The sequence below is a fragment of the Pogona vitticeps genome, chromosome 5 (assembly GCF_051106095.1).
Source record: "Pogona vitticeps strain Pit_001003342236 chromosome 5, PviZW2.1, whole genome shotgun sequence".
NCBI lineage: Eukaryota > Metazoa > Chordata > Lepidosauria > Squamata > Agamidae > Pogona > Pogona vitticeps.
The window spans coordinates 183,600,004-183,625,164 of NC_135787.1; the positions used below are offsets into that span (position 1 = coordinate 183,600,004).

The 25,161-nt window shown below is 40.9% G+C and overlaps 1 protein-coding gene across 5 annotated transcripts in view; it reads right to left on the minus strand.

Annotated features, from left to right (window-relative positions):
- Positions 1 to 4,023: 4,023 nt before the first annotated feature.
- LOC110084675 (1-phosphatidylinositol 4,5-bisphosphate phosphodiesterase zeta-1) overlaps positions 4,024 to 25,161 on the minus strand; it is a 60,279-nt gene continuing 39,141 nt past the window's right edge. For 2 of the 5 annotated variants that reach the window (XM_078376405.1, XM_020804236.3), the window contains 6 exons: positions 24,237 to 24,353; positions 16,575 to 16,747; positions 12,688 to 12,820; positions 10,077 to 10,226; positions 8,550 to 8,611; positions 4,024 to 7,823 (listed from right to left, as the gene is read on the minus strand). In XM_078376405.1, coding sequence (XP_078232531.1) covers positions 7,743 to 7,823; positions 8,550 to 8,611; positions 10,077 to 10,226; positions 12,688 to 12,820; positions 16,575 to 16,747; positions 24,237 to 24,353 — 716 coding nt within the window. In that variant the 3' untranslated portion in view covers positions 4,024 to 7,742. Of the gene's footprint in view, positions 7,824 to 8,538; positions 8,612 to 8,696; positions 8,905 to 10,076; positions 10,227 to 12,687; positions 12,821 to 16,574; positions 16,748 to 24,236; positions 24,354 to 25,161 lie in introns of those variants that run through there. The other 3 variants (XM_020804233.3, XM_078376407.1, XM_078376406.1) reach the window with 3 other exon arrangements.

The following is a 25,161-nucleotide window of genomic DNA, read 5'->3' on the forward strand; positions in this document are numbered from 1 at the left end:
GCAGGACCAGTAACCCTCATTAGTGCATATGCACCAACACTGTCATCCACTCCAGAAGTGAAAGACAAATTCTATGACGATCTGGCAGCTGCTATCAAAAAAGTCCCTGAAAGAGAGGCACTGTTCATTCTTGGAGACTTTAACGCTAGAGTTGGTGCTGATCATAATTCTTGGCCCACTTGTCTAGGTCGCTTTGGCACTGGAAAGATGAATGAAAATGGCCAGCGCTTGCTGGAGCTTTGCTGCCATTATGGTCTTTGCGTCAGCAACACATTCTTTAACACGAAGCTGCAACACAGAGTTTCCTGGAGACATCCAAGATCCAAGCATTGGCATCAGCTCGATCTAATCCTCACTAGACGTTCCAGCCTTCCTAGTATTACGATCACACGCAGTTACCAGAGTGCTGATTGTGATACTGATCACTCCCTGGTGTGTAGTAGAGTAAAACTGCGAACAAAGAGAGTATATCACACGAAAAAGGAAGGAAGACCACGTATTGACATCAGCAAGACTCGCGATCAAAGAAAAGTGAAATAATTTGCCCAAGCACTTGAGGAAGCCCTTCCAGGTCCGGCTACTGCAAATGCACCTGAACGATGGGAACACTTCAAGAACACTGTCTATAACACCGCCTTGTCCACCTTTGGCAAGAAGACCCAAAAGGTGGCTGACTGGTTCGAAGCCCATTCAGAGGAGTTAATGCCAGCCATCGAGGTTAAGAGAAGAGCACTAGCAGCATACAAAGCCTGTCCTAGCGAGTACAACTTGCAAGCTCTTCGAGCTGCTCGCAGCCAAGTCCAACAGGCTGCCAGGAGATGCTCCAACGACTATTGGCTCCAGCTCAGCTCTCATATACAGTTAGCAGCAGACACAGGTAACATCAAAGGAATGTATGACGGTATCAAGCAGGCCTTAGGTCCAATACAGAAGAAATCTGCTCCCTTGAAGTCTGCTACAGGTGTGCTCATCCAGGACCGAGCACAGCAGATGGAACGCTGGGTACAGCACTACTCTGAGCTATATTCCAGAGAGAATGTAGTAACCGAAGAAGCATTAAATAACATTGAGTGCCTACCTGTCTTGGAAGAGCTGGACAGCGAACCAACCCTAGCAGAAATAACAGCGGCCTTGGACTCCCTCGCCTCCGGCAAGGCACCTGGAAAGGATAACATCCCTGCTGAAGTGCTGAAATGCTGTAAGGAGATCATCACCACTGAACTGTACGAAATCTTTTGTCTCTGCTGGAGGGAAGGTGGAGTACCACAGGACATGAAGGATGCAAACATTGTCACATTGTACAAGAACAAAGGAGACAGGGGTGACTGCAATAACTACCGTGGCATCTCTCTTCTTAGCGTTGTAGAGAAGCTGCTTGCCCGTGTTGTTCTGAAGAGGCTCCAGGTGCTTGCAGACAGAGTCTATCCAGAATCACAGTGCGGATTTCGAGCTAATAGATCCACCACTGACATGGTATTCTCCCTCCGACAGCTGCAGGAGAAATGCAGGGAACAACAACAGCTGCTCTTAGTGGCCTTCATAGACCTTACAAAAGCATTTGATCTGGTCAGCAGGGATGGCCTTTTTAAAATACTTCCCAAGATTGGATGTCCACCTCGTCTCCTTAACATCATCAGATCTTTCCATGAGGGAATGAAAGGCACTGTAGTTTTTGACGGCTCAACATCAGACCCCTTTGACATCCGAAGCGGAGTGAAACAGGGCTGTGTCCTCGCACCAACACTTTTTGGGATCTTTTTTGCTGTCATGCTGAAGCATGCCTTTGGAACTGCAACCGAGGGTGTCTATCTCCGGACTAGATCAGACGGAAAGCTCTTTAATCTCTCCAGATTGAGAGCGAAGACCAAAGTCCAACTGAAATGCATGCGGGACTTCCTCTTCGCAGATGATGCAGCCATCGTTGCCCACTCTGCTGAAGACCTCCAACAACTCATGAATCGTTTCAGCAAGGCCTGCCAAGACTTTGGACTAACAATCAGCCTGAAGAAAACACAAGTCATGGGCCAGGGCGTGGACTCACCTCCTTCCATTACCATCTCTACACAAGAATTGGAGGTTGTTCATGACTTTGTGTACCTTGGCTCAACCATCTCTGACACCCTCTCTCTGGATGTCGAGCTGGATAAACGCATTGGCAAAGCAGCCACCATGTTCTCTAGACTCACAAAGAGAGTATGGCTCAATAAGAAGCTGACGACACATACAAAGATCCAAGTCTATAGAGCCTGTGTCCTAAGCACACTCCTGTACTGCAGCGAGTCCTGGACCCTTTGTGCACGGCAGGAGAGGAAGCTGAACACGTTCCATATGCGTTGCCTCCGACGGATTTTTGGCATCACCTGGCAGGACAAAGTCCCAAACAGAGTAGTCCTAGAACGAGCTGGAATTTTCAGCATGAATACATTGCTGAAACAGCGACGTCTACGTTGGCTTGGGCACGTCGTGAGAATGGCTGATGGTCGGATTCCAAAGGACCTCCTGTATGGAGAATTAGTGCAGGGAAATCGCCCCAGAGGGAGACCACAGCTGCGATACAAGGACGTCTGCAAGCGAGATCTGAAGGCCTTAGGAATAGACCTCAACAGATGGGAAACCCTGACATCTGAGCGTTCAGCCTGGAGGCAGGCACTGCATCGTGGCCTCTCCCAATTTGAAGCGACCCTTGCCCAGCAGGCCGAGGCAAAGAGGAAATCACAAAAGCAGCAAAACCAGGGAGCTGGACAGGGGACAGATTGGATTTGTCTTCAGTGTGGAAGGGATTGTCACTCTCGAATTGGCCTCCTCAGCCACACTAGACGCTGTTCCAAGTCCTCCACACAGAGCACGCTACCATAGTCTTTCGAGACTGAAGGATGCCTAACTAATTGTAGAAGATAATCACACTAGATATATCATACCATTTTAGAAATGTGTTGAAAATGTCACTTCAGACTAATGCTCTTCCTATTCTTGTCTATTCCTAAAGCACTCCTCTTTGTCCTAGTTTCTCTTTATTTTATCCAACATCTGTAAAACTGGCATCTTTCATTAAATCAAGACATCTGTGCAGTGTGTTTGGTTAATTCCACTGCCAAATTTTTGAGACATTTTCCCCCTTTTTACACATAAATAATGGAATAAAATTGTGATCTAAATGATTTAGTTAATTCATCAATGAACTCTTTATCTGTACTTTTCAAGGAACAAGGGCCATGTCTAGATGGAGATTACAGTATGAGTCACTGTCACACAGAGTAATAAGCTTTATAATTCAGTTAAACGCATAGCTCAACCATTCATCATATTGTTAGGTCAAAGCGAGTTCAAGAGATTTCGTGCAACCAACTATAATCTTGGGTTATCTATGTATTTAATTTAAAGTAATAAAAAGGGATGTCTCTCTGATAGACTCACAGTTCCAAAACCACTAACTGAGACAACTGAAATGTGGCACTAAGAGTGCCCTATGGATGGATGTCTTGAGGGTGATTTTATTTTAAAAATTCATTTATTAATTCTAACTGCCTCCTCTCCACTGCTGTGATGCAAATCCTCCCATTCAAATGAAATGGGCAGTCCTCTCCCTCACTTCAGGAAGCTATAGGGCTGCATTGCTGAAGGAAGCCTGACTAGTTTCACAGCAACCATGGCTTTGCTCAGATAAAATGGACATCATGTGTCCAAGTTTCATGGCTGTGTAACTGTGCTCTAAGGCTTTGATGCATTAAACCAAGGGCGAAGAAGCTACTTGGATGAGTAGTGAAACATTTCAACCGAATAAGAAAGAAGTCCAGTTGCCATGACTCAACTTCCAGACAAACCAAGGGTTTTTTCTAAACATGTGCAAATCCAGGTATTTGTACTAACAACTGAAATGAAATGGAAGACAGAAACAGGTCATTAATGCCTAGTGGTCATCATGGCCCTTATTATTTGATGTAGAATTTTTCTCTCAGAGTGGGATGGCCAACACGAGTATTTATATTCCTACTTTTTAAAGAACACATACTGTTGTTCTTACGATGTGTTCTCTTGTTCTTTGCAATAGCCTTCCTTCCATCTTCTTTTAAAAATAAGGGTAAGTATGATTCGCATTGTCGAGAACCTCCTTTTTTCTGAGGGGAAAATGAGAAATTTAAAAGATTGAACCTAACACCCAGAATCCAGTGATGTACATTAAATTGGCCTCAGTTGCCATCAGCACTGATTATCTGCTCTTCCACACAAGCCCCATATACCTTAAAACCTGTAAAAGAGGGCTAGGAAACCCACACAGGGCTACAACACGAGGGTGACAGAAGTTCTGCTTTTGCTGTTCTTGGATAACAAAACACACCATTAGATTTTTGCCATCATTTAATACATACTCAGCATTAAGGCAGTACATCTGAATATGAAGCAGAGGAATTTGAATTTGCAAGTTTTTTCATCCACTGCCTTAGGATTATGATACAGGCCCTCAAATATAGGTAGGCCATAGAAATTAGGAACATGAAGTAACTTTATGTCCATAAAAAGCACCAATATCCAAAAGCTGAGATATAAGGTTTTGTAAAAACCATCATCTTCTCTAAAGAGATTGCCTGATTGATTGCACTCAAGAATTATTTTCTTATAAATGTCTGGTGTATATATTCATTTTCTTATTAATACAAGCTGCAGGCTCGAGCTACCTTTGCTATGGAGACCAAAGATTTAAGACAAAATATTTACATACAGTAGTAATTTATGTTATGTAAAGCAACCACAGTCACTGATGCTTATTAGTTCACACATTAAGTGAGGGGATCTATGCAGGCATTAGTCCACACAGCTAGAAAATGTTTAGACAAACAGAGTGACAGTTGGCTGGCTACTGAGAAAATTATTTACCTTGTTTAATATACAGCCAACCTGGGGCTATGCATTTGGTTTGGAGACCCTAGAATTTGGGTTTGTAGTTCTGGTTGAAGGAAAAGCTTTGCATTCATACAAAACTGCTTACTGGCCTCTGATATCAGTCTGGTTCAGCTACTGTATATAGTCCACTGCTCCTGTTGCCTGCTGAAACTTTTTGTTAACCAAATTGTGTGGTAGAATTGTGCCTGCAATGGTAAAGGTATGGTACAAAAGAAAAGACAGGTTACTTACCTATAACCATGGTTCTTCAAGTGAACCTCTGTGAATTCACACAAATGGGTAAAACAGCGCCTGTGCTGGTCCTCTCGGAATCTTTTAGAGTTTTAGGAAAAAGAAACAAAGTTTAGGTTGCCGTCTACAGCACACGCTCCGCCCGCCTCAGCTCTCAGTTCCACTTGTCCGCCACAGAAGCTTGAGCTTAGACTAGACTTAGTCAGTGACGTACAGTGGGGAGAATGGGCGGGATGTGTGAATTCACAAAGGTCCACTTGAAAAACCATGGTTACAGGTAAGTAACCTGTCTTTCTTCAGCGTGGCCTCTGTGAATGCACACAAAAGGGGGACTAGCAAGCTCACTTACCGGAAGGAGGACCATCACTGAAGAATGGACATCAGCACTGCTCTCCCAAAGTTGGTCTCTTCCTTGGCCCTGAGGTCCAGTCTATAATGTGATATGAATGTAGACACATTGGACCATGTAGCTGCTCTACAAATGTCAGGGATGTCAACTCCTCGCAGCAGGGCCGTAGATGTAGGGAAGCTTCAGACATCATATCATCCTCTTGGTCAGAGAGGCCTGAAGAAATAAGTTGCTCCTGCTCTGAAGTCGAATGTCTCTTGGCAGGATGTCCAGACTCCTTTTGAGATGACTGTCCCTGGGCAGAAACTGCGCCTTTGGAAGTAGTTAGTGATTTGTCATGATGAGAGATCGCAGTCTCCTTCCTATGGTTTTGCCTCAAAGACTTGCGACTCTCGATGTTGATGTGATCTCGACGTTGATGCTTGCGAGGAGGAGAGGCTAACGAAGAGAACAAGGAATAGTCGTAATGCCTTCTTTTCCTTCTCCTCCTCTAACCCTCCGATGTCGAAGAGGAGTCTGATGTATAATCCCGTCTTCGACGTCAATGCTGAGATTTCCTTCGGTCCTCACTATAATCTGAGTCAGAAAGAGATTCATCTCTTCAGCATCGTTTCCTCCTCTTCTCCATGTCGGAGTCCGAGCTATTCCACCTGTGCTTATGTCGGTGCTGAGATTTTCTAGGCAAAATGACCACCTCCTGCTCTGAATGTGGACGTTGAGGAGGAGAGAGGTTCTTGGCCTTCGCTGGTCTCTTACGGGGTGGAGAATTCGAAGCCAAAGACCTCAACATTGAAGGAGAATGTGATGCCCACCCGGTAAAAACAGAGCTGCAATGGGCCAAAGCCGAACTAGCAACAGTCTGGGCTAGTTGGCTTGTGGAAGGTGATTGTCCGGTGTCGATAGGTAGTGATTCTTGTTGTTGGGGTGGTAATGAAGTCCCCGTTTCAGAAAACGATTCTCAGTCCTGAGAAGAATCTTCCAGAATAGGTGAAGGCACAGATGCTGAAATTGGTGGGACTGAAAGGGTATGCTCCCCTTGGTCTTAGTTGTTTTATCCTTTTGTTTCAGCTCAGTGGCTGCATTGGAAGCAGAAGAAACAGTACGTGACTTCTTAGCAATAGCTTTTTTCTTGGGTTTGTCCACAGTCTTAGTTTTTTGAAGAGGGGGTGGTGAGGCAACCCAAACTTCAGACCGTACAGTAGATGTAGTTGGAATAGACCATTTCAGAAGGTTGAGAGGCAGAGAGTGTCTGGTTCCAAAGAAAATATTTCAATCGTTGCTGACAGGCTTTGGAAGAGCAGCTTTGGAAAATCCTTTGCAGTGCCTACAGAGAAATGGGCTGATGGTTTTCTCCCAGGCAAAAACCACAAAGACTGTGGCCGTCAGAAAAGGGTAGCTTTCGGGAACAGGCAGTACAGCGGCTGAATGGTCCTGAATGGGACATAAGCCGGCAATTACGGGGAGGAAGTCCAATAATGAGGTGTTAAAAGGATTAGGAAGATGGCGCGTGGCGCCACAGCAGGCGGTCTAATAGGTGGGAAAAGACAATCAACAAGTACTTGCAGGGATTAGCCAGTAGAGAAGTTGTTCAGTCCGATGTCAGAGCAACAGAAAAGCGGAAAATCGATGAACAAGCCAGGTCAAATACGAACTAGCCAAAATAAGAACACGAAAAGGAGAGCTCTAGTCGAGAGATTCCAACTCCACTGGAAGAAAAAATGGAACTGAGAGCTGAGACGGGCGGAGCATGCGCTGTAGAGGGCAACCTAAAGTTTGTTACTTTTTCCTAAAGCCCTAGAAGATTCCAAGAGGACAGCACAGGCGCTGTTTTTACCCATTTGTGTGCATTCACAGAGGCCACGCTGAAGAAATACTACTTCCAGTACTACTTTTATAATTTAATTTGTAATCTTCATGACAGTGTCCCTTCCCATAATAAAAGACATGTTACCTGTGATGGGCATCCTGTAGTTTGGCACTCAGTGATTCAGAGGTAAAAACCCTACATCAAAGCCACCTTAGGCCTTACACTATAGTAAATTATAAACAACAAGCTGTTTTCTTCAGGAGTAATTTTATTTTACTGGCTGTGGAATATATAGCACAGCAATCTCTTACAAATAGCCGTTCACAAAAACTGACAGCCATTTGACTTCAATGGTACTGCTGTCACCCAACATCAGACAAGGAATACTGTACAACGTACAAAGAAAAATTGAAGCGGCATCCGTCCCAAATGGCACACATCTCATTCTGAAGACCACTAGGCACTTGTTCTTATGTTAAAGATATTGCATATTTCACCTATTGACATGCCTTCCACATCTGAGTAGCGGGGAACATGCTTGAGAATGGAATAGGAATGAGGACAGAAATGAATGTTACATTATAAACACTTTGTCACAACACTTAAAAGCACACTAATGTTGGAGAGATCTGAACAAGGTAGTTTTCGTGTTTGGGAAATCAGATTTCAAAGGAATCCCAGGCTTAGGTCCAGGAGACCTCTCATAAAATAAAACAAGCTAATTCACAAACAGTGGGAGACGAGGGAGGCATCTTCTATTATTCCATTACTATTACTCAGCCCTTAGGGATTCACCTTTTCTAATGAAGGCTCGCTGTAACATCTTCTTCTCTCTCTAAGAAGTCTGAAAGACCACACACTTTAATCTGGGTATATGATAACATGCAATTAATTGAATTCACTACTTCATAATGTAATTATGATCATTGACTTGTATAGGTTTAAAATTAAACAAATGTGTAGAGTCCTACCAACAGCCATTAGCTATGATTGCTTTTAAAAAAAAACTGTCACTAACAATTCATACTTTTGAGAACTCAGAAGACATATGTCCAGCAACTGTTAGGAGAAAAAAAAACCATTCTGTTCCAGCACAAGTCTTATATTGCCCTTGTATGTCCCAAATAATAACAACTTCTATGCATAAAATCATATATCAGGCAATTGGCACTACTAATTGTTAGTATTTCACCATTGTTTCTTTATTGAGGAAATCAGCAGTAACATTAACAAGGATTATTGGTTAAAATACCAAATATGTACAAAGAGTGAAGCAGGATGCAAGCTGACACCAAGTTTGGAAAACAGTGGAACCTGGTGATAACCTGCAAATGAAATAGCAATGTATGAGTCCTTTGCATACAAAGTGTTGCACGTACACTAATATATACAAAGAAAAGTTCTATGTTTTCCATTATCATCAAGAAATGAAACCTAGAGAAATACAGATTGACATATTAGTGAACAAGATAGATACGTGATCACAATGGTACAGTAGTCTTGAAACAATGATAATTGATTTAGGATAAGGACTGGATCTAAATGGTAAAGCACATGCTTAGCATGCAAAAAATCTCTGGCATCTCCATAGAGGGTTGGGAAAGACTTCTGTCTGAATCTGCAGAGAAACATAACCAGTCAGTAGATACCACTAAGCTAAAAGAACTAGTCATTTCACTCAGGTAAACAGCAGCCCCCTGTATTCTTAATCAGGTGGTGTATCAAAAGGTTGACTCACTCTTCGCAAACCCATCTTCTAACTCTTTGTTTGGGGTCCACATCTTTATTCTTTCTTTTTGGCCCAGTGACTTATTTCCTCTTATCTTCAATTTCACAGCTAACTCAATATTTATGTAACTATCTTCTTTTGTTTTCTTAAGTTCCTGATGTATGAAACTATGTGAATGAAAATAGTGCTGAACAGGAACACCCCTTTCATCTCCCACTGCAACAAAAGTGCTGCAATTTACAAAGTGCTGGCTTGGCCAGATCAAGGTCCAATTCATACAAGAGGGTCCCAAATGGTACATAGAGCAAGCATTGCTGAAAAAGTGGCTGCTGCGATCCTCAGAATCAAGGTGACTCCAAATAAATTGTGTGCATTTAGCTGCAGATTCACTTAAATGAAATCTGAGGTTGTAAGCACTCAAAGTGGATCTGCATGCTTCTTAGATTATTGCTCGTTATCCAATAGACCCTGATGTTGGGAAAATTTGAAGGCAAGAGGAGAAGGGGACGACAGAGGATGAGATGGTTGGACAGTGTCATTGAAGCTACCAACAGGAATTTGACCAAACTCCGGGAGGCAGTGGAAGGCAGGAGGGCCTGGCGTGCTCTGGTCCATGGGGTCACGAAGAGTCGGACACGACTTAACAACTAAACAACAACAACATCCAATAGATGCTGTGACTGGAACGGAACAGATTCCATGAACTAAATTCATATAGTAGTATTTTAAATAAACAAATTTATAATTCTTAATACCTGTTGCAATGCTAAGAAGAATACCATATCAGATCAGCACTGTCATACTAGTATTATAACAACCTTTCCCAAACTAGCACCCTCCATTTCTTTGATCTGTAACTCCATTCAGCCACAGCTAGCATGGCCAACGATCTTGGAAGATGGGAAGCATAGTCCGAAACACCTGAAAGGCATCTAGTTAAGTAAAGCTGCACTACGTAGTGGCTGCATCCAATTTAAACCTATGTTTCAAATACAAGAACAATGTAGAGAACAGTTCATTGATAGAGATTTAGAATATTTTGCATATAGAATAGTGAATACCTTTCTTCATGCTCAAAAGTGGCAAAGTATATTGACCCAGGAAATCATTGGAAGTGAGAGAAAGCTGATCTTCAACAACAAATCGTACTAAGGCAAGCTCTGAAGCTTGCACATTAAATGTGAACGTTTCATTCCACCTAGGACACAAAGCTGAAATAAAGAGAGCAATATAAGCCAAGTAGTGAGTTTCATTGCTCATAAATGAGTTTCACCTTGCCAGTTAACTGCAAGAGAACAGGTCTGAAAGGCTCACAAAAGCAGGAGAAATTCTAACTATGCAGAAACCCTTGTTACATAATTTTCATCAATTCTTCAAGAATTGCTCCTTGGTTATTTTCAGGGATGTGGTGGTGCTGTGGGTTAAATCACAGAGGCCTCTGTACTGCAAGCTCAGAAGACCAGCAGTTGTAAGATCAAATCCATGTGATGGAGTGAGCTCCCATCGCTTGTCCCAGCTCCTGCCAACCTAACAGTTCAAAAGCATGTAAAAATGTAAGTAGATAAATAGGTACCACCATGGTGGGAAGCTAACGGTATTCTGTGTCTAGTTGCACTGGCCACGTGACCACAGAAACTGTCTATGGACAAACACTGGCTCTATGGCTTGGAGACAGGGATGAGCACCGCCCCCTAGAGTTGGACACGACTGGACTAAATGTCAAGGGAAACCTTTACCTTTACCTATTTTCAAATGCAAGTTCTATGTGAATATCATTCTTGGAAAACCCACCAGTCGGTGGCACTTCTACTGAAAAACTGCCATTGTACAGATGTAACATGCAAAGGTTGTTTATGGAAAAATAACCATGCACTGTACTTTGAGAGAAAGTTTCTCCAGGGACACATATTCACAATTATACTGACACCTTCACCCTGTTTAATTCTCTAATGAAAAACTAAATACAAATTTTCTTAAGATGTTCACACTTCTAGTCTGAATTATTTACAGAGGAAAAATCTGACAAACAAGTAATTCCTATTAAAGGATTAAAAACAAAAAGGGTACAGATGTCCAGATCACTCTGTCCTCTCAGGAAGTATTTCACAAGGCCTTTTACACATGATAAATCTAAAACATCTGCAACTTTTTATTGTTTTTTTTTTCTGTGCTGTCAAGTCAGAATTAACGTATAATGACCCTAACAGGACTTTCAAGGTTATATGAGATATGTAAGGCATGGTTTCACCAGTTCCACTCACTCAGTGAGTTTCCATGACCAACTGGGGATCCGAACCCTGTTCTTCAGAGTCCTAGTCCCTCACTCGATCCACTACATCATTCTGGGAATCTCTGCAACTTACCCTATCAATTTAGGAAACATAAATATCTGAATATCTGCTATTCAGGCTGAACAGCAAGAAAGAAATTTGCAAAGCACATGTATTTCAAAAACACTACCACAGATTTCCTACATGAAGCATTACAAGAATATTCTGTTGTCCTCATCTGTGACCATCTCTTCTTCCTCTACTCAAGATCAAACCTGAGGTACTTCTAGATACACAGTTCCTAGAACTACTCATTAAAAGGCATTATATAACTATCCTGTTTTTGCCCCCTTAACGGCCATTTTGGTAGAAATAAACTAAACAAAACAAAAACTGTGGCAAAGCATGGGGGGAGTAATGAATGAGAGATAACAACGTTGCTTTGCTACCACCCCTAAGGAAAACTCTGTCTGAGAGAGAGAAAATTGATTCTGAAAGCCTCATCTGAAAGCATCCCTAAAACCTGCATTGCAGTTCAAAAACACCTCTGCGATTTTAGCACAGGAATCTATCAAGATTCAAGTAATGGGATTTCTATAATAATAACAAATCTGGTTTTGCAAAGTTATGGCTGTAACAAAGTGTTTCTTCTCAGAAAGTGGAAATTTTCTCAATGTCCACATGTAAAAAATAGACCTGTTAGGTCTTCAGTTAGAACTTCTAGTCACTGAAAACAGAAAGTATGTACAGTATTAGGATTCTGTATTTAGAATCTTTTGGTGTTACTATCCTTGATCTTACTAGTACTAATTACCCCAGGCTTTGAGTTTGGAGTTCCATTGGTCATACCACCTATCTTTTATCCTATTTTTATTTATTTTTTCTCCCTTGACCCTCTTTTGTCCTCCTTACTCTACTGTACATTTGTTGTTAAATATGGGTCTGGAGCTATATATAACAGAATGAGAGACTATATAATATGTCAACATGGGAAAGTGTGTCATAGGTAAAAGTAAAGGTTCCCCTTGACAATTGTCCAGTTGTGTCCGACTCTAGGGCGCGGTGCTCATCCCCGCCTCCAAGCCATAGAGCCAATCTTACGACTGCTGGTCTTCTGAGCTTGCAGCACAGAGGCTTCTGCGGTTTAACCCTCAGCGCCACCACGTCCCTATAAGTGTGATTATGTTACAACCTGAAGAAATCAAAGAAAATTAAAATGGTCAAAATTAACATTACAAATGCTTCCAGTGCTATTTTTGCTTCTCCTATTGAATTGTACACTGCTTCTTCTGTACACTGTCTCAACTGCTCATCCAGTAACTTTGATGACCTTAACCTATTTAAGTTAATGAGCCACATTTCTAAATTACTGAGTCCTTACACATTCAATCCTTGTACTTACCATTACCCTTAACTACACAACTGTGTTGCTTTGTCTGGTCTTCTGGAATACCATAAATTTCTATTACAACTACTGGGTCAGCTTTATTAGTCCTTGACAAACTGCTGGGTGGTAGTTGATGGCCACTGATAAGCTGCACAAGCAAACACAATACACAAACTTCAAACACGGCATCAGACATAAATGGATGCTATTTTGGCATCAACTTTTTTTAAACTGAAACTTACTCAACAAAGTCTAACAACAAGCTATTTTTTTAAAAAAGCTACATAAATTCTATTTATTCTGAACTATGAAGGTAATAATTCAGAGCATTTTGTTCTGCCACCCCATCATGGCATGGAGGTTACTTTAGGTCAGTGATGGCAAACCTTTTTGAGCCCAAACTGCCAAAAAAAAAAGTGGGTGGCGGGCAGTGGCAGAAGCAGTAGTGGGGGAAGTGGAAGTGGCGGTGGATGCAGGAATCCTGGGCACGGAGGTGCCTCCAGACCCCACTCCAGATCCACCTCCAGTCATGCCCAACCCCGCCACTACCTATAGCTTGGCTGGCCCGCCAGCTGCTCCAGATCCTGGCCCGCCGCCTGTCATGGTGCTAGTACTGCAGCTTCAGCCACCTCCTCGGGTTTGGCTGCTGGGGGTAGTGATTCAGCAACTTATGGCTCGCGTGCCCACAGAGAGGGCTCTGCGTGCCAGCTGTGGCATCGCTGCTCTAGGCTCTTGAAGACCTACTAGATTCCACCAGACTAATAAGGATTCCAGTATGTTCACCACAGGAGATATAAGTACAACAACGGTGTAAAATAATTGTAATCACCATTGGTGGAGCCACTATCTGCAGTAACACAGATTTTAGTGGCATGAGTGAGAATCCAGTACAAGTAACTCAATATATTAAGCTTCCTGCTGCAACTCTAAACCTATTTGCCTCACTGCAGTGACACATACAGTGTCCTTGAGAAAATGCCGAATGTATCAGGATGCAAATCTCCATATAGCAATCTCCTTTGAAATGACAATACAAGTTTTTTCGGTTTTCAGTCTCATAGGCAAATTAGACATTTCAGAGCAGCCATATGTAGGGCTTCCATTTTGTTTTTAATTGAAAATGGTGAAGAGGATTGGATTTTCCTGAAATGAGAAGAAATGAATGGGATTGTTTCTTCATAATATTTCACTCATGATTGGGAAGAGAGCTTCCTATAGCACCTGTACCTTTTTACTGCAGATGAAAATGCATTCAGGAGAAGCAATTCTAACTGGAGGGAAATGGTAAGGTGAAAAGGATTAAATAGTGGCTAATTTTTCATTTCTCCATTCCAGAACACAATTCCATTGGCTACAAAACTGTTTAACTTATATGCCTTGTAACTGTGTAATCTGTTCTATCTTCTCATTAATTCATATAGTATCTTTACCTTGTTCCAAATCACAGAATATCAGTGAGTCTACAACTAATCATCATCTGCTACTTAAAGTAATCTTAAGTACACGAGATGAGCATGTATGTATTTTTTCTCCTCTTGACTTCATCCCCACCTTTTTTGCTCCTTCTCTTTATATTGTCTATGTCAAAACACTGAATGTGAATTTCTATGGGTAGTAACTTCTTCTATTATGTTTCTTTGCAAATTGGAGTGTTAAAATCCTTTGTATTGGTAGTTCATTTGTACAACATCTATAATGTTACTGTTGCTGTTATTTTAAATGTCTTATGCTGCTGTTTTGGTTGTATTTTTATATTTGTGGTTAAAACAAAATTATGTTGAAAAGTGTATTGAGAACTGCCTTGAAAAGCAATTCTATTTTAAATACATAAACATCAAATATTTGCAAGTTGTAGTGTACATCTTATCCTATGTCCTGTCCTAAACACTGCTTCCACATCTGCATTTCTCATGAAGACTTGCCCTTTAGACCTGCCCTTATTTGCAGGTCTGGGACTAGCAACCATGCTCTCCAGATTTGGTGCTAATCCACTGTAGCCCTTCTATGTGTCCCCAACACCAGCTCTCGAAAGCTGGAAAACCCACAAACCAGTTTTTGGGTGGCAGATCAGATTGTGGGGAGAAGGCAATAAAAATCTTTTGCAACTGCCAGCGCTATGTTGGATTCAGTGCAATAGATTGCCATCATGGACTATAGCTATTTATAATCATAGATTAAACTGATTCCTCAAACTCTTGTTTTGCCTACATGGTTATCCCATTTTTGTTTTTTCCCTGCCCTTATCAGAAAACCCAGACATTTTACGGTGCTTCCCAACCTTCCCTGCAGGAACCATTCTCTTACAGTGGCAAAACTATGGTATCTGAAGAAAACCATAATCATTCGGTATTGTTTCCACTCTACATCTAAAACCCAATCTAAATTGTTGCAAATTATTTAAGAAAAATGTAAATGAAAATAAACAAAATAGTTTAATCATATTTGTAATCAATAGGGTAAAATAAACCTTCATAGTTGGATTTTCAAAATTTTGTAACTATTAAAGCCAGCTAATTATCACATGCCGCAGAACATCCACTGTCTAAGTAGACAAGAAACAATAGCAATGGTATTTAATAACTTGTCAAATGCCTCTGATGACTACATTGCACTTAAGGGAAGCTAATCTCAGCATCTGTGGCACTCAAGGTATTTATTTCTAACAGCAAGCAGACAAAAGTAGAAGGAAATATTGCAGATAATAAATCAAGCTGGTGTGGTTTATTCTAATTCTGACTGGCAATTTTTCTACGTCATTGCTATAGTGAGCATTGTAGCTTGAATCAACAGGTCTAATACACTGGGATTTAACAGATAAATAATATTTATAGGTTATAGCTGATGAATAAGCTTGTTGATCTTATTGTCAAGAAAACTATAGCTGGGAAGAGAAAAGCAATATTTTCCCCTGGTGGGGAGGAAACAGATAGGAAAGGAATTTCTGGAATGAGACAAGCTTTTCTTTTGGACCTTCTGGACAAAAGCAACATAGTGACCGATCAATCTGGGAGCATTATCAGGCACCCACCTTTAACTCCTTTGTAGCTGTTAAATGATGAGTCAACAAAGAAATTGAGAGGACCTTTGTAACTACTCCCCAGGCCAGACAGAAGCCAGTATTCATAGCCACAACAAACTCTACCATCTTATTATGCTCTAAATGTGATGAATGACTTTAACTTTTGCTAGACACCTAAGCCACAACAAAATGTGCATCCAAATGATGTGAAAACAGAAATTGAAAGGTATGCTAATCCCTGAACATCCAAATTCCTTCCTCCCTCCCTTCCTTCCATCCATCCATCGTTGATTACTTAATGATTTACCTATCTCATCTTAGACATGTTTTCACGCTATCATTAACAATATCATTAACAATTCATCTAGACAATAAAAAAATAAGAGAAAATGCAGCCAATATATATAAAGAACATGGAGCTGATAGGCATGAAAATCAAATGCCACCAGATGCCTGAGTAAACAGGAATATTTAAAATTACATCCTAAAATTTTATAACATAGGCATATCTCTTCACAACCATCAACTAATCATCTGCTTCAAATCCTTCCCAAACATATTCCTAGCTGGAACGTTCAGCAAGGCTTGTGTTTGTATGCTAATCAGTCCTCATGGCATACTTCTCACAGTGAATCGAATCATGTTCAAAGCTATGAAAACTAATAATCTATTACCATCTTCACTAATCTACCTGAAAAAGATAGTAACCAGGTGTTAAGACACAGATCCTGCCTGATATAAATAGGGTACCTGTGAGTTATCAAGCACAAGTTACCTAAAGTGGCTGTGGAGAATTTTGGCTATTCACATAAGAATAAATATTTGTAAAAGCAAGTAGTCTAGCAAATTAGCCATGAGAATGTTACCAGCAAACTGAACTGACCTTGAGTGTAAGCATAACACGATGGTAATTTTCAGTTAGATCATATGGGGAAAACTTTGTGTTCTTACTTCTTAGGTATTCAGGTTTTAGGATATAACCACAACGACCATTATCCAAAAATTTCCCAGTCTGAAGATCCATTTGTACTCCAGATGTTTGGAAATTTAAGGCCACTGTATGAAAAATTAATGCATGTAGTTATAAGGGGAAAAGAGTAAGAAATTAGTTTCAAAATATGTTTACAGTAGTCAACCTAAAACCTGCTTTGGGTTCTGAAATTGAAACTCCAAGTTTTCACGCAAGTCTCTTAAACAAATAGAGCTATTAAACCACTTTCCTAGAAGCAGTCTAATTTTTAATCATGCAAATTATGGAGAAACCTGACATTCTTCAACACAGTACAGCAAAATCAGTAGGACATACTGCATTGTTTGCTCTTTTAAAATTACAATATTTGTCATGTGTTTTAATTTTTTTTAAATGTCCTAATCACATTGTTTCCCATTCTAGGTATCCTTAAACAGAAGAATGGCACATAAAGAAAGAAAGAAGAGGGCCTGGTTGCAGTTAATAGTTATCTTTATTTTTTTATGCTTCATTCAACAGGCCAAAGATTCTTAATGTTCAAGGTAGTTTGAAAGAAGAATCTCGGCTCAGGATACGTACTGATAACCAGTTTCAACCAAGTCTTTGTATTGCTTCAAAACCTGAAAAGAACTGAGGGGAGAGCCTTGGCTCCAAGGTACAAATAGAGGGGGAGGCTATACTAATATATCTTTCTTTGCATGTACACATTCTGGTCAAGCTCCACATGCCTGGAATATCCTCAACATGATTCATAGAGGCCACGATGACAAAGAAGATGTGCACACAGCACACAGGACAGACAACTTCCTATTCCCTAAAATAACTATTGTCTACATCTAGCCATACTTTAGCTCTTATGTAAAAAGAAGAGCTCACTTTCTTGTAACCATGGTGAGTGATCATCTGTACATGCATGCAATTGTGCTCTTGCACCTATATAGGGGCTCCCGCAGAATGTTCTATAGCTGAGCAGTCTTTCAGAGATAATCCCATCTCCCCATCCATACCAGGTATTTGCAAGTGCACCTTGTTCACCCCTCTTAGTTTCTACTCTGATGTGGGAAAATAACAGAGCTGTAGGGGGATTCTGAGATCCATCACACAACTGGATAACTAGGAAGCTACTTTACTGTAGTGGACAAGTTTGGAGTATTAAAGGCAAGACAGTACACCAAAGAAAGCATTGTTCCATGCTCTGACATCTGATCTACAGGACCATGAATGTAGTCTAAGGGCTTCAGTGGCCACCACCATCTTGGAGGTGCAATGTACAACATGCCAAACACTATGGATTTGCTGACAATAAGCCTTGTCGAGGAAATAAGGTGCCATGAAAAGGTGTGAAGTATGCTATACAAGCTACAGCTTCTTCTATAAGAATTGCTGATAAGCAGCTATGCAGGCAACACCTTTTACTCTGCTTGGAATACCAATAATGCTTTACTCAGTCTCAGTCTCATGGCTCTGACTCTTGTTGCTTTTAGCCACACTACAACTCCTGATTTGTGCAGTTATTGGACAAACTATTCACCTGACTTGAGATCTTTTACACATTATCTTGAAACTAGTATTCTGAAGCAGTCACTGCAAAGGACAAAGTAAGCACTAGAATCATTGGTAGGATATGACTGACAGAGAAGGGGTCAGAATCAGTGCAAGATGAAATAAGGGTGACGGATATGCTAGGAGTGCTGCTGAAACAATAAGGGAAAGACATGTGATCAGTGGAAAAAACATGAGTAATGAAGGTGGTATCATGGCCAGTACCATGGATAACGAAAAACCTGCTGGGACTGATGTCAATACTGAGGAACAGCAGCACTGTTGCAGTGCTATGTAGTTGTTGGGTAGAAGTCTAGAGTTGGTAGTCGATAGTGGATATTAACATTGGTGTTTCCAGTGACTAGTCAGCTGGTAAGAGGGTGATCCAAACTGGCATAGTCATATGAATGCTGGGCTCAATAGCAAAGTGATGGGGACTTATTGTTATAAGTAGGGTGAACACTGTTATGGTGGGGGAAGTAATCATGATAATAATGATAGTTCTGCAGTGGTTGCCAGTGGCAGTCAGCTTCAGGGGTGATAATAAGAGAGTAATCTGGAACCATAATATTTGCTTCAAGAAGATGTGTAAAAAGATTCTAAGTCAGGTGACTGTTTGTCCAATAATGGTGCACAAATCAGGAGTGGTAGTGTGGCCAAAGCAACAAGTGTCAGAGCAATCAGATGAAGAAGGCAAATGGCATCTATGGTGGTAGATGACATACACCTCTAAGCCAACTTGATTTACTTCAATGATACTTCCAGGCCCACTGTAATAAAAATGACTTTTTAATCATAGGAAACAAGACCTTACGAATTGGTTTATTCTGAGCTGTCTGGTCTGCTGCTTTTAAAGAGGTATTTGGGGCAAATGGTTTTATTGTGTACTCTGTTATGAAAGCCTTACATAGTGAACTCCCTGCACTAAACAACGTGATTGAGTCAGATGACCTTCGCCAAGACAATAAAGGCACTGTGATCAATAGAAGGGGCGATCTTTCCTTCCCAGAAGGTACAATTTTCAAAGGAGGCCACAGAAGTATTACAAAGAGATGAAGTCCAAAATCCATAGAGCAGGCGAAAGGGATTATCGGGGGGGAGGGGACCCTAGACACTGGTACTATTTTAAATAAAGCTGGTAAGTACTAAACAAGCATACAAAAGGTTGTGCACATCCTGGAGATACTGGTGCCAAAGGATGAGCAGGCTGGTACATCTGCACATCCATGGTGTGGGTGAAGGGATACAGAACTGCTCAGCTACAGAAAATTTCATGGTACTCACTGCACAGGTCCAAGACCCCAATTATGTGATGCACGGAGATGACAACAAAGGCCACCGAATATCTAGTTAGACTGATTTATTAAATTTGATATATTTTAATAAATCACATTCTGATTGACCATTGCAGCACCAAGTTATCCAATGCAGCAGTTTAAAATTACAGTGTGAGGAAATGATTAACAAAATAATAATATGCATTGGCTGCAATCCTGCTCACATAGCTCCATGTGTAAGACTGAAATGTCATCAGCCATGAACTTTAACCTTTAATTAAGTTTCCTATCAAACCATTACAGGGCTGACTGGATAGCTCACTGAGTTAAGCATCCAGCTATGCAGCCATAGGTCAGAAGTTCAGTTCCCCACTATGCCTCCTGTGAGTTTAGAGCCAATGTGGTCCTGAACAAGCTGCACAGTCTCAGGATGTCCCAAAAGAAGAAAATGGTAAACCACTTCTTAATATCTAGAAAACCCTGAAAAGGATCACCATAAGCCAGAATTGACTTGATGACACATCACCATCATCATCATCATCATTATTATTATTGCCTATCAGGTTATGAGGGTCTCTAGGAATCCTTTTTGACCGAGAGAAGCCTTTGGAGTCCCTGGGGCAAGGTGAAGCCTTGAGAGTTTCATAATCTCCATCACTGGGACCTTCAAATAGTTTTGTACCTCAAAGTCTCCCCTCTCCAAGGACCTCAAGGGCTTTCCCGGGTTGAAATGAATCCCTACAGAGCCTTGGAACCCAAGGGAGAGGTTTGAAACTTTCAAATAAAAACAGAAGTCCATAACCCATAACATCATCAGCATAGCATATGGAGCTCTGTGGACAGGATTACAGTTATTATATTTTTACAAAACAACACTCACGTCTTGAGACTGATTTTTTAAAAATCATACTCACCAATATGTGCTTCACCTAGAGGCACCTGTCCCTGAAATATGCTGAAGGCTGAACTGATTTGTTTTTTTCTGAGACATACAATTTTACTTTCATGAAACAGTAAGAAGAAACTACATCCATAACCAATTTTTCCCTGCTTATTATGGGCAACAGTACTTCCTAAATATTATCAGTCTATAAAAATTATGGAAATGCAGCAACGATCCATCTTTGGAACACCGTGATGAAATGTCTCTGGTTTCTCTGCATCTCTGGTCTATGGAATTGCATTGTATGGTTTACAAAGATACAGGAAGAAAAATGTTTTGAATAAACAGTTCATTCTCCATTATATGCATTCCTGAGAACACACAGGACAAAATTATGTTGCTCAGTTTAGGGAATCACACTACAGTAAGCTCACTGAATCAATGCTGATTTGTTGAGTCAACTCCTCCATAAGTTCCATTGATTCAAATGGACTAACTGTGAATTATTTTAGAATAGTAAGTCACAGTTAGATTAGGGCCATTTGAATCAACACAGGACTTGACTCATCAGTGGAGTCTATCTACAGAAAAGCAAGATCTGTTTGTCACAAAAAAATGAGGGCAACATAGTGGTAAGCACTGCAGGCTGGGAAGATGAAAGGGACGTGGTGTACGGTCCACACTCTCAACCTAATAGTTGCAGGAGACAGGCACATACCTAAAATAACTGAGTGGGCCAGAAAGGTGACAGGGCATTTTCACCAGTGTCCATGGCAGTGTGCTGTTGCAGTAGAGGCAAGAAAAATTGGGATTGCCACTGTGCCACCTAATCCAGGATGTAGCAACTCAATGGAACTCTACTTTATGAATGTTTGAAAGAATGCTAGAGCAGTAAATTCTACGATTTTGCACTTGAGACTTCAATTGGTGTGGCTGCTCCTCTGGACAGAGAAGAGTCGGCAACGTGGGTCAAGTGGTCTATGTCCTCTGAAGCATTGAGAGCGAAACACAGTGAAATGACAGCAATCCTTAGCAAGGCAATCCAGGGCTTGGTTCACATGATAGAAAGGCATGAGGGGGGTCTGGATAGACAGGGCGATTCTGTAAAAGGAGAGCAGTATTTTTTTTCTGGCCTGAAGTGGTGGCCCTGGCCAGCAAGCTAAAGGATCTGCTCCAGTACAGGTTTGCTTCCTTGTGAAAGAAAGAGGAACATGTTCTAGCAACCCTCTTGGGCCCCTGAGTTAAACAGGATACAATGGATATTAAGCAGCAGCAAGAGATGCTGCAATGCTAGCCAAATTTCCATCACATGCAGCAGCAGCGGCTAGTGAAGGAGGTCTGACTAGTACCAAGGGGTCGAGAGAACAAAAAGAAACTAGCAACTTTTATAGCATCCGAAACAGAAGTACCAGCAGTTGCATTCTAGGGTCCAAGTCCAGGTCTTGCACCCCTGCAACAACAGAACAAGTTTTCTGGGACTCTGTCTTGACAAGCATGACAGGGGACTATCCTCCAGAAACACCACCCTAGATGAAGGACATGGCAGAGTTAGAGGCATATATGCAGGAGCCCTGCAAACCAAAAGAGACTGGTCCCTTGTTTTACTGGGTTGAGACGGAGTCTGTTTCGGGCAATCTGTTCAAGCTGGCAGTGGGACTGCTATCTTGCCCACCAATTAGTAGGCCCAGTGAAAAAATGTTTTCTCAGGAAGGGGACATTGTCAGTTCCCACCATTCTCGCTTGTAACCTGGATCTGTAGAAAAACTTATTTTCCTTAAGGTCAACCATTGCTGGGCTTGCTTTAAGTTCCCTTTAATAAAGGGTGGCACACTCTGCTCACAGTATTCGATATGCCATACTTCAGTTTGCTGCTCCCTCCTTCTGTCTCTTTTGCTCTTCCAACTAGTATTCTAAGATTGTGCTCACTCACTCACTCATCTGTACTGTGTCCCCATGCTGCTGTCACAGTTCCCAGCCACCACAGATTATCTGCTGTATATGTACAGTGGTGCCTCGCATAGCAACGATAATCCGTGCAGCAAAAATCACTGCAAAGCGATTTCGTCGCTATGCGATATTAAAAAGCCCATAGGAATGCATTGAAACCCCTTCAATCCGTTCCTATGGGCTTCAGACTCAACTTTAAGCGAAAATCCTACATACGGCAGCCATTTTCGCTGCCCGGTAGGCAAGGCATCCATTCCAGAAAACAGCGGGTGGCCATTTTTTTAACCCGGTGGCCGTTTTGGAACCGCCAATCAGCTGTTAAAAAATAATCGCTTTGCGATGATCGGTAAGCGAAACAGGATACCGATCATCGCAAAGCAATTTTTCCCCATAGGGAACATCGCAAAGCAATCACAAAAGCAATCGCAAAAAGTTAATCGCTATGTGATTTCATCGTTAAACAGGGTGCCCGTTAAGCGAGGCACCAGTGTATATGGAACATTTCCAGTCTGTGGACCATTGTTTTTTTCCCCCCCATATTTGTTACTTTTATTATTGGTTACTTTTATTATTCTTTTTATTACCTTCATTTTCTATATTAATTCAAAATTTGAGACTACCACAAAATAATGTTAAAAAATTATCATTCATGATTCATTGCCATTTTCATGATGATCTCTTCCTGGAGTGTGGGGAGGAATTTCTGTTAAGGGAAGAAGTCTGACCTAAAGTTTTGCTAAAATGGGCTAAGCGATTTGTTGTTCCTACCACTGCCTTTAAAAAACCTGCTTAATGATGTTACTGTTATACAGTATTACATATTTCTGTTTCATTCGTGCTTACACAGTACCTTAGATATATGTTGGGCTTTTTTATTACTCTATTGTGCTAAGAAAACTAACATGAAGAATAACATTCTTACTTCAATAATCATCTCAGATTTTCTTCCTACGCATAAACTGCTGTTTTTGAATCCTCTTCATAATTAAAAGAACCGTACTTGTTTCCAACCATTAAGTGGTGCCTCGCATAGCGAGGTTAATCCGTTCCGGATTAACCTTCGCTATGTGAAAACTTCGTTAAACGGAAAGCAAAAAGCCATTGGAACGCATTAAACTTAGTTTAATGCAAGTTTTAGTTTAAAGCAATTTTTCCCCATAGGCAACATCGTAATGCGATCGCAAAAGCGATCGCAAAATCCGCATCGGTATGCGGATTAATCGTTAAGTGAGGCACCACTGTACTGCAATTGCTTGTGGGAGACATACTAATTTTTACCAAATGTAAAGCTGTATTATGTATGTCTTACTACTTTAGCAGTAGTTAGCTTTTAAGGCCCCTGTTACTACAAAAAAGTGTTATTTTAATCTTATATTTCATCCCTGCAATTTCTTCCGTGTATATAGTGTCCTTCTATTTATGGACTTGAGATAGTGGGTTTGAGATATCTGTCTGTGATTTATCTCAGTATCATTACAGTACATCTTCAGCAGTTTCATGCCATTCTGTTAAAACAATTGTTTTGCTCACACATTTCTGAGCTAAGAAATGGCACATGAAAGTTAACACATTAATGTAAACATGTCATGCAAAAACAAAAATTAAAAAAATTAAGAGGACAAAACATGGCACCTTAAAGACTGTTATATTTGAATGTAAGCTTTCATGGACAAGTCCACTTTTTCAGAAGTAGCAATCTGAAGTAGACTTGTTCACGAAAGCTCACATTAAAATACAGCAGTTAGTCTTTAAGGTGCCACAACATCTTTGTCTTTTTTTAATTTGATTTTTGCTTGACATGCTAGCACAGACTAACATGGCTACCTCTTCTGAAACATTAATGTTCAGTTTTCTGGGCTTTCCCTTTGAAAACTAGCAAAAAAAAAATCATGTTCTGTACTACAACAATAAACATAAATCACCTACCTAACTGACATCCAACATTCCAAAATTCTTGAGGATTATAATTGGAAGAGTTAGTTCTGGTTCTTTTAGGGTATATTCTTGTAAGGAATCGGACTGTATGTTGAACAAATTCATTAGCTAAAAAGAAACATTTTCAGGTTGTTATTGATACAAGGTGGGGGAAAAACGGCTCATTTGATGAAAGCCAATGAATTGTATGCATATTTTAAATACCGATAGTTCTGGGGGAAACAAAGCCATGTGATCTTTATACAATGCAAAAGAAGGGAAAAAATGATATCTTTATTATTAGACCACTAAGAAAATGAAACTATCAGGGAGAGTTCATGAGTCAAATCAGGCCATACACCGATATCTTGAAGATTATGAGTATACCATAAAAAGTCCTCCCATCCCCCAGTTACCAACACCACAACATCAGCCAAGCACATTTGTAAACTGAAGGAAACACCTACTTCCAAGCAGTAGGTAATATTATTAATTTGGCTCCAACTTGCTTTGCCTAATGGACAGACTAAATTTTAACCCAATTCTCTGATGGTTGGACTCAATGGCATTACAGGCACCTTCTAACTCCATTATTCTATGATTGAGATCCAGCGGGTTTTTGTCTTCCCCAGTTTCCTGAGCCAAACAGACACTCGCAGTTTCAAAAGAAGGCTATTTGGGGTGGGGGGGGCACATGCTCCTCTATTTGAGGAGCGGAAGAGTAATATCCAACCAACTACACCTGTGGTGTAGTCTGTAAAGCACACATCCAAGAGTGAGTAAGCACAACCACCTACCATGATTTTTTTTTTTTGGACTCTCATTTATAGTTCTTCTGCACCATCCACAAAACTCTGGTGCACAGCCTGAGTGAAATTGACTAGACCGATGAAAGTTCACTGTCTGTTTGGTTTTTAGTGGTCTAATAAAGATATCA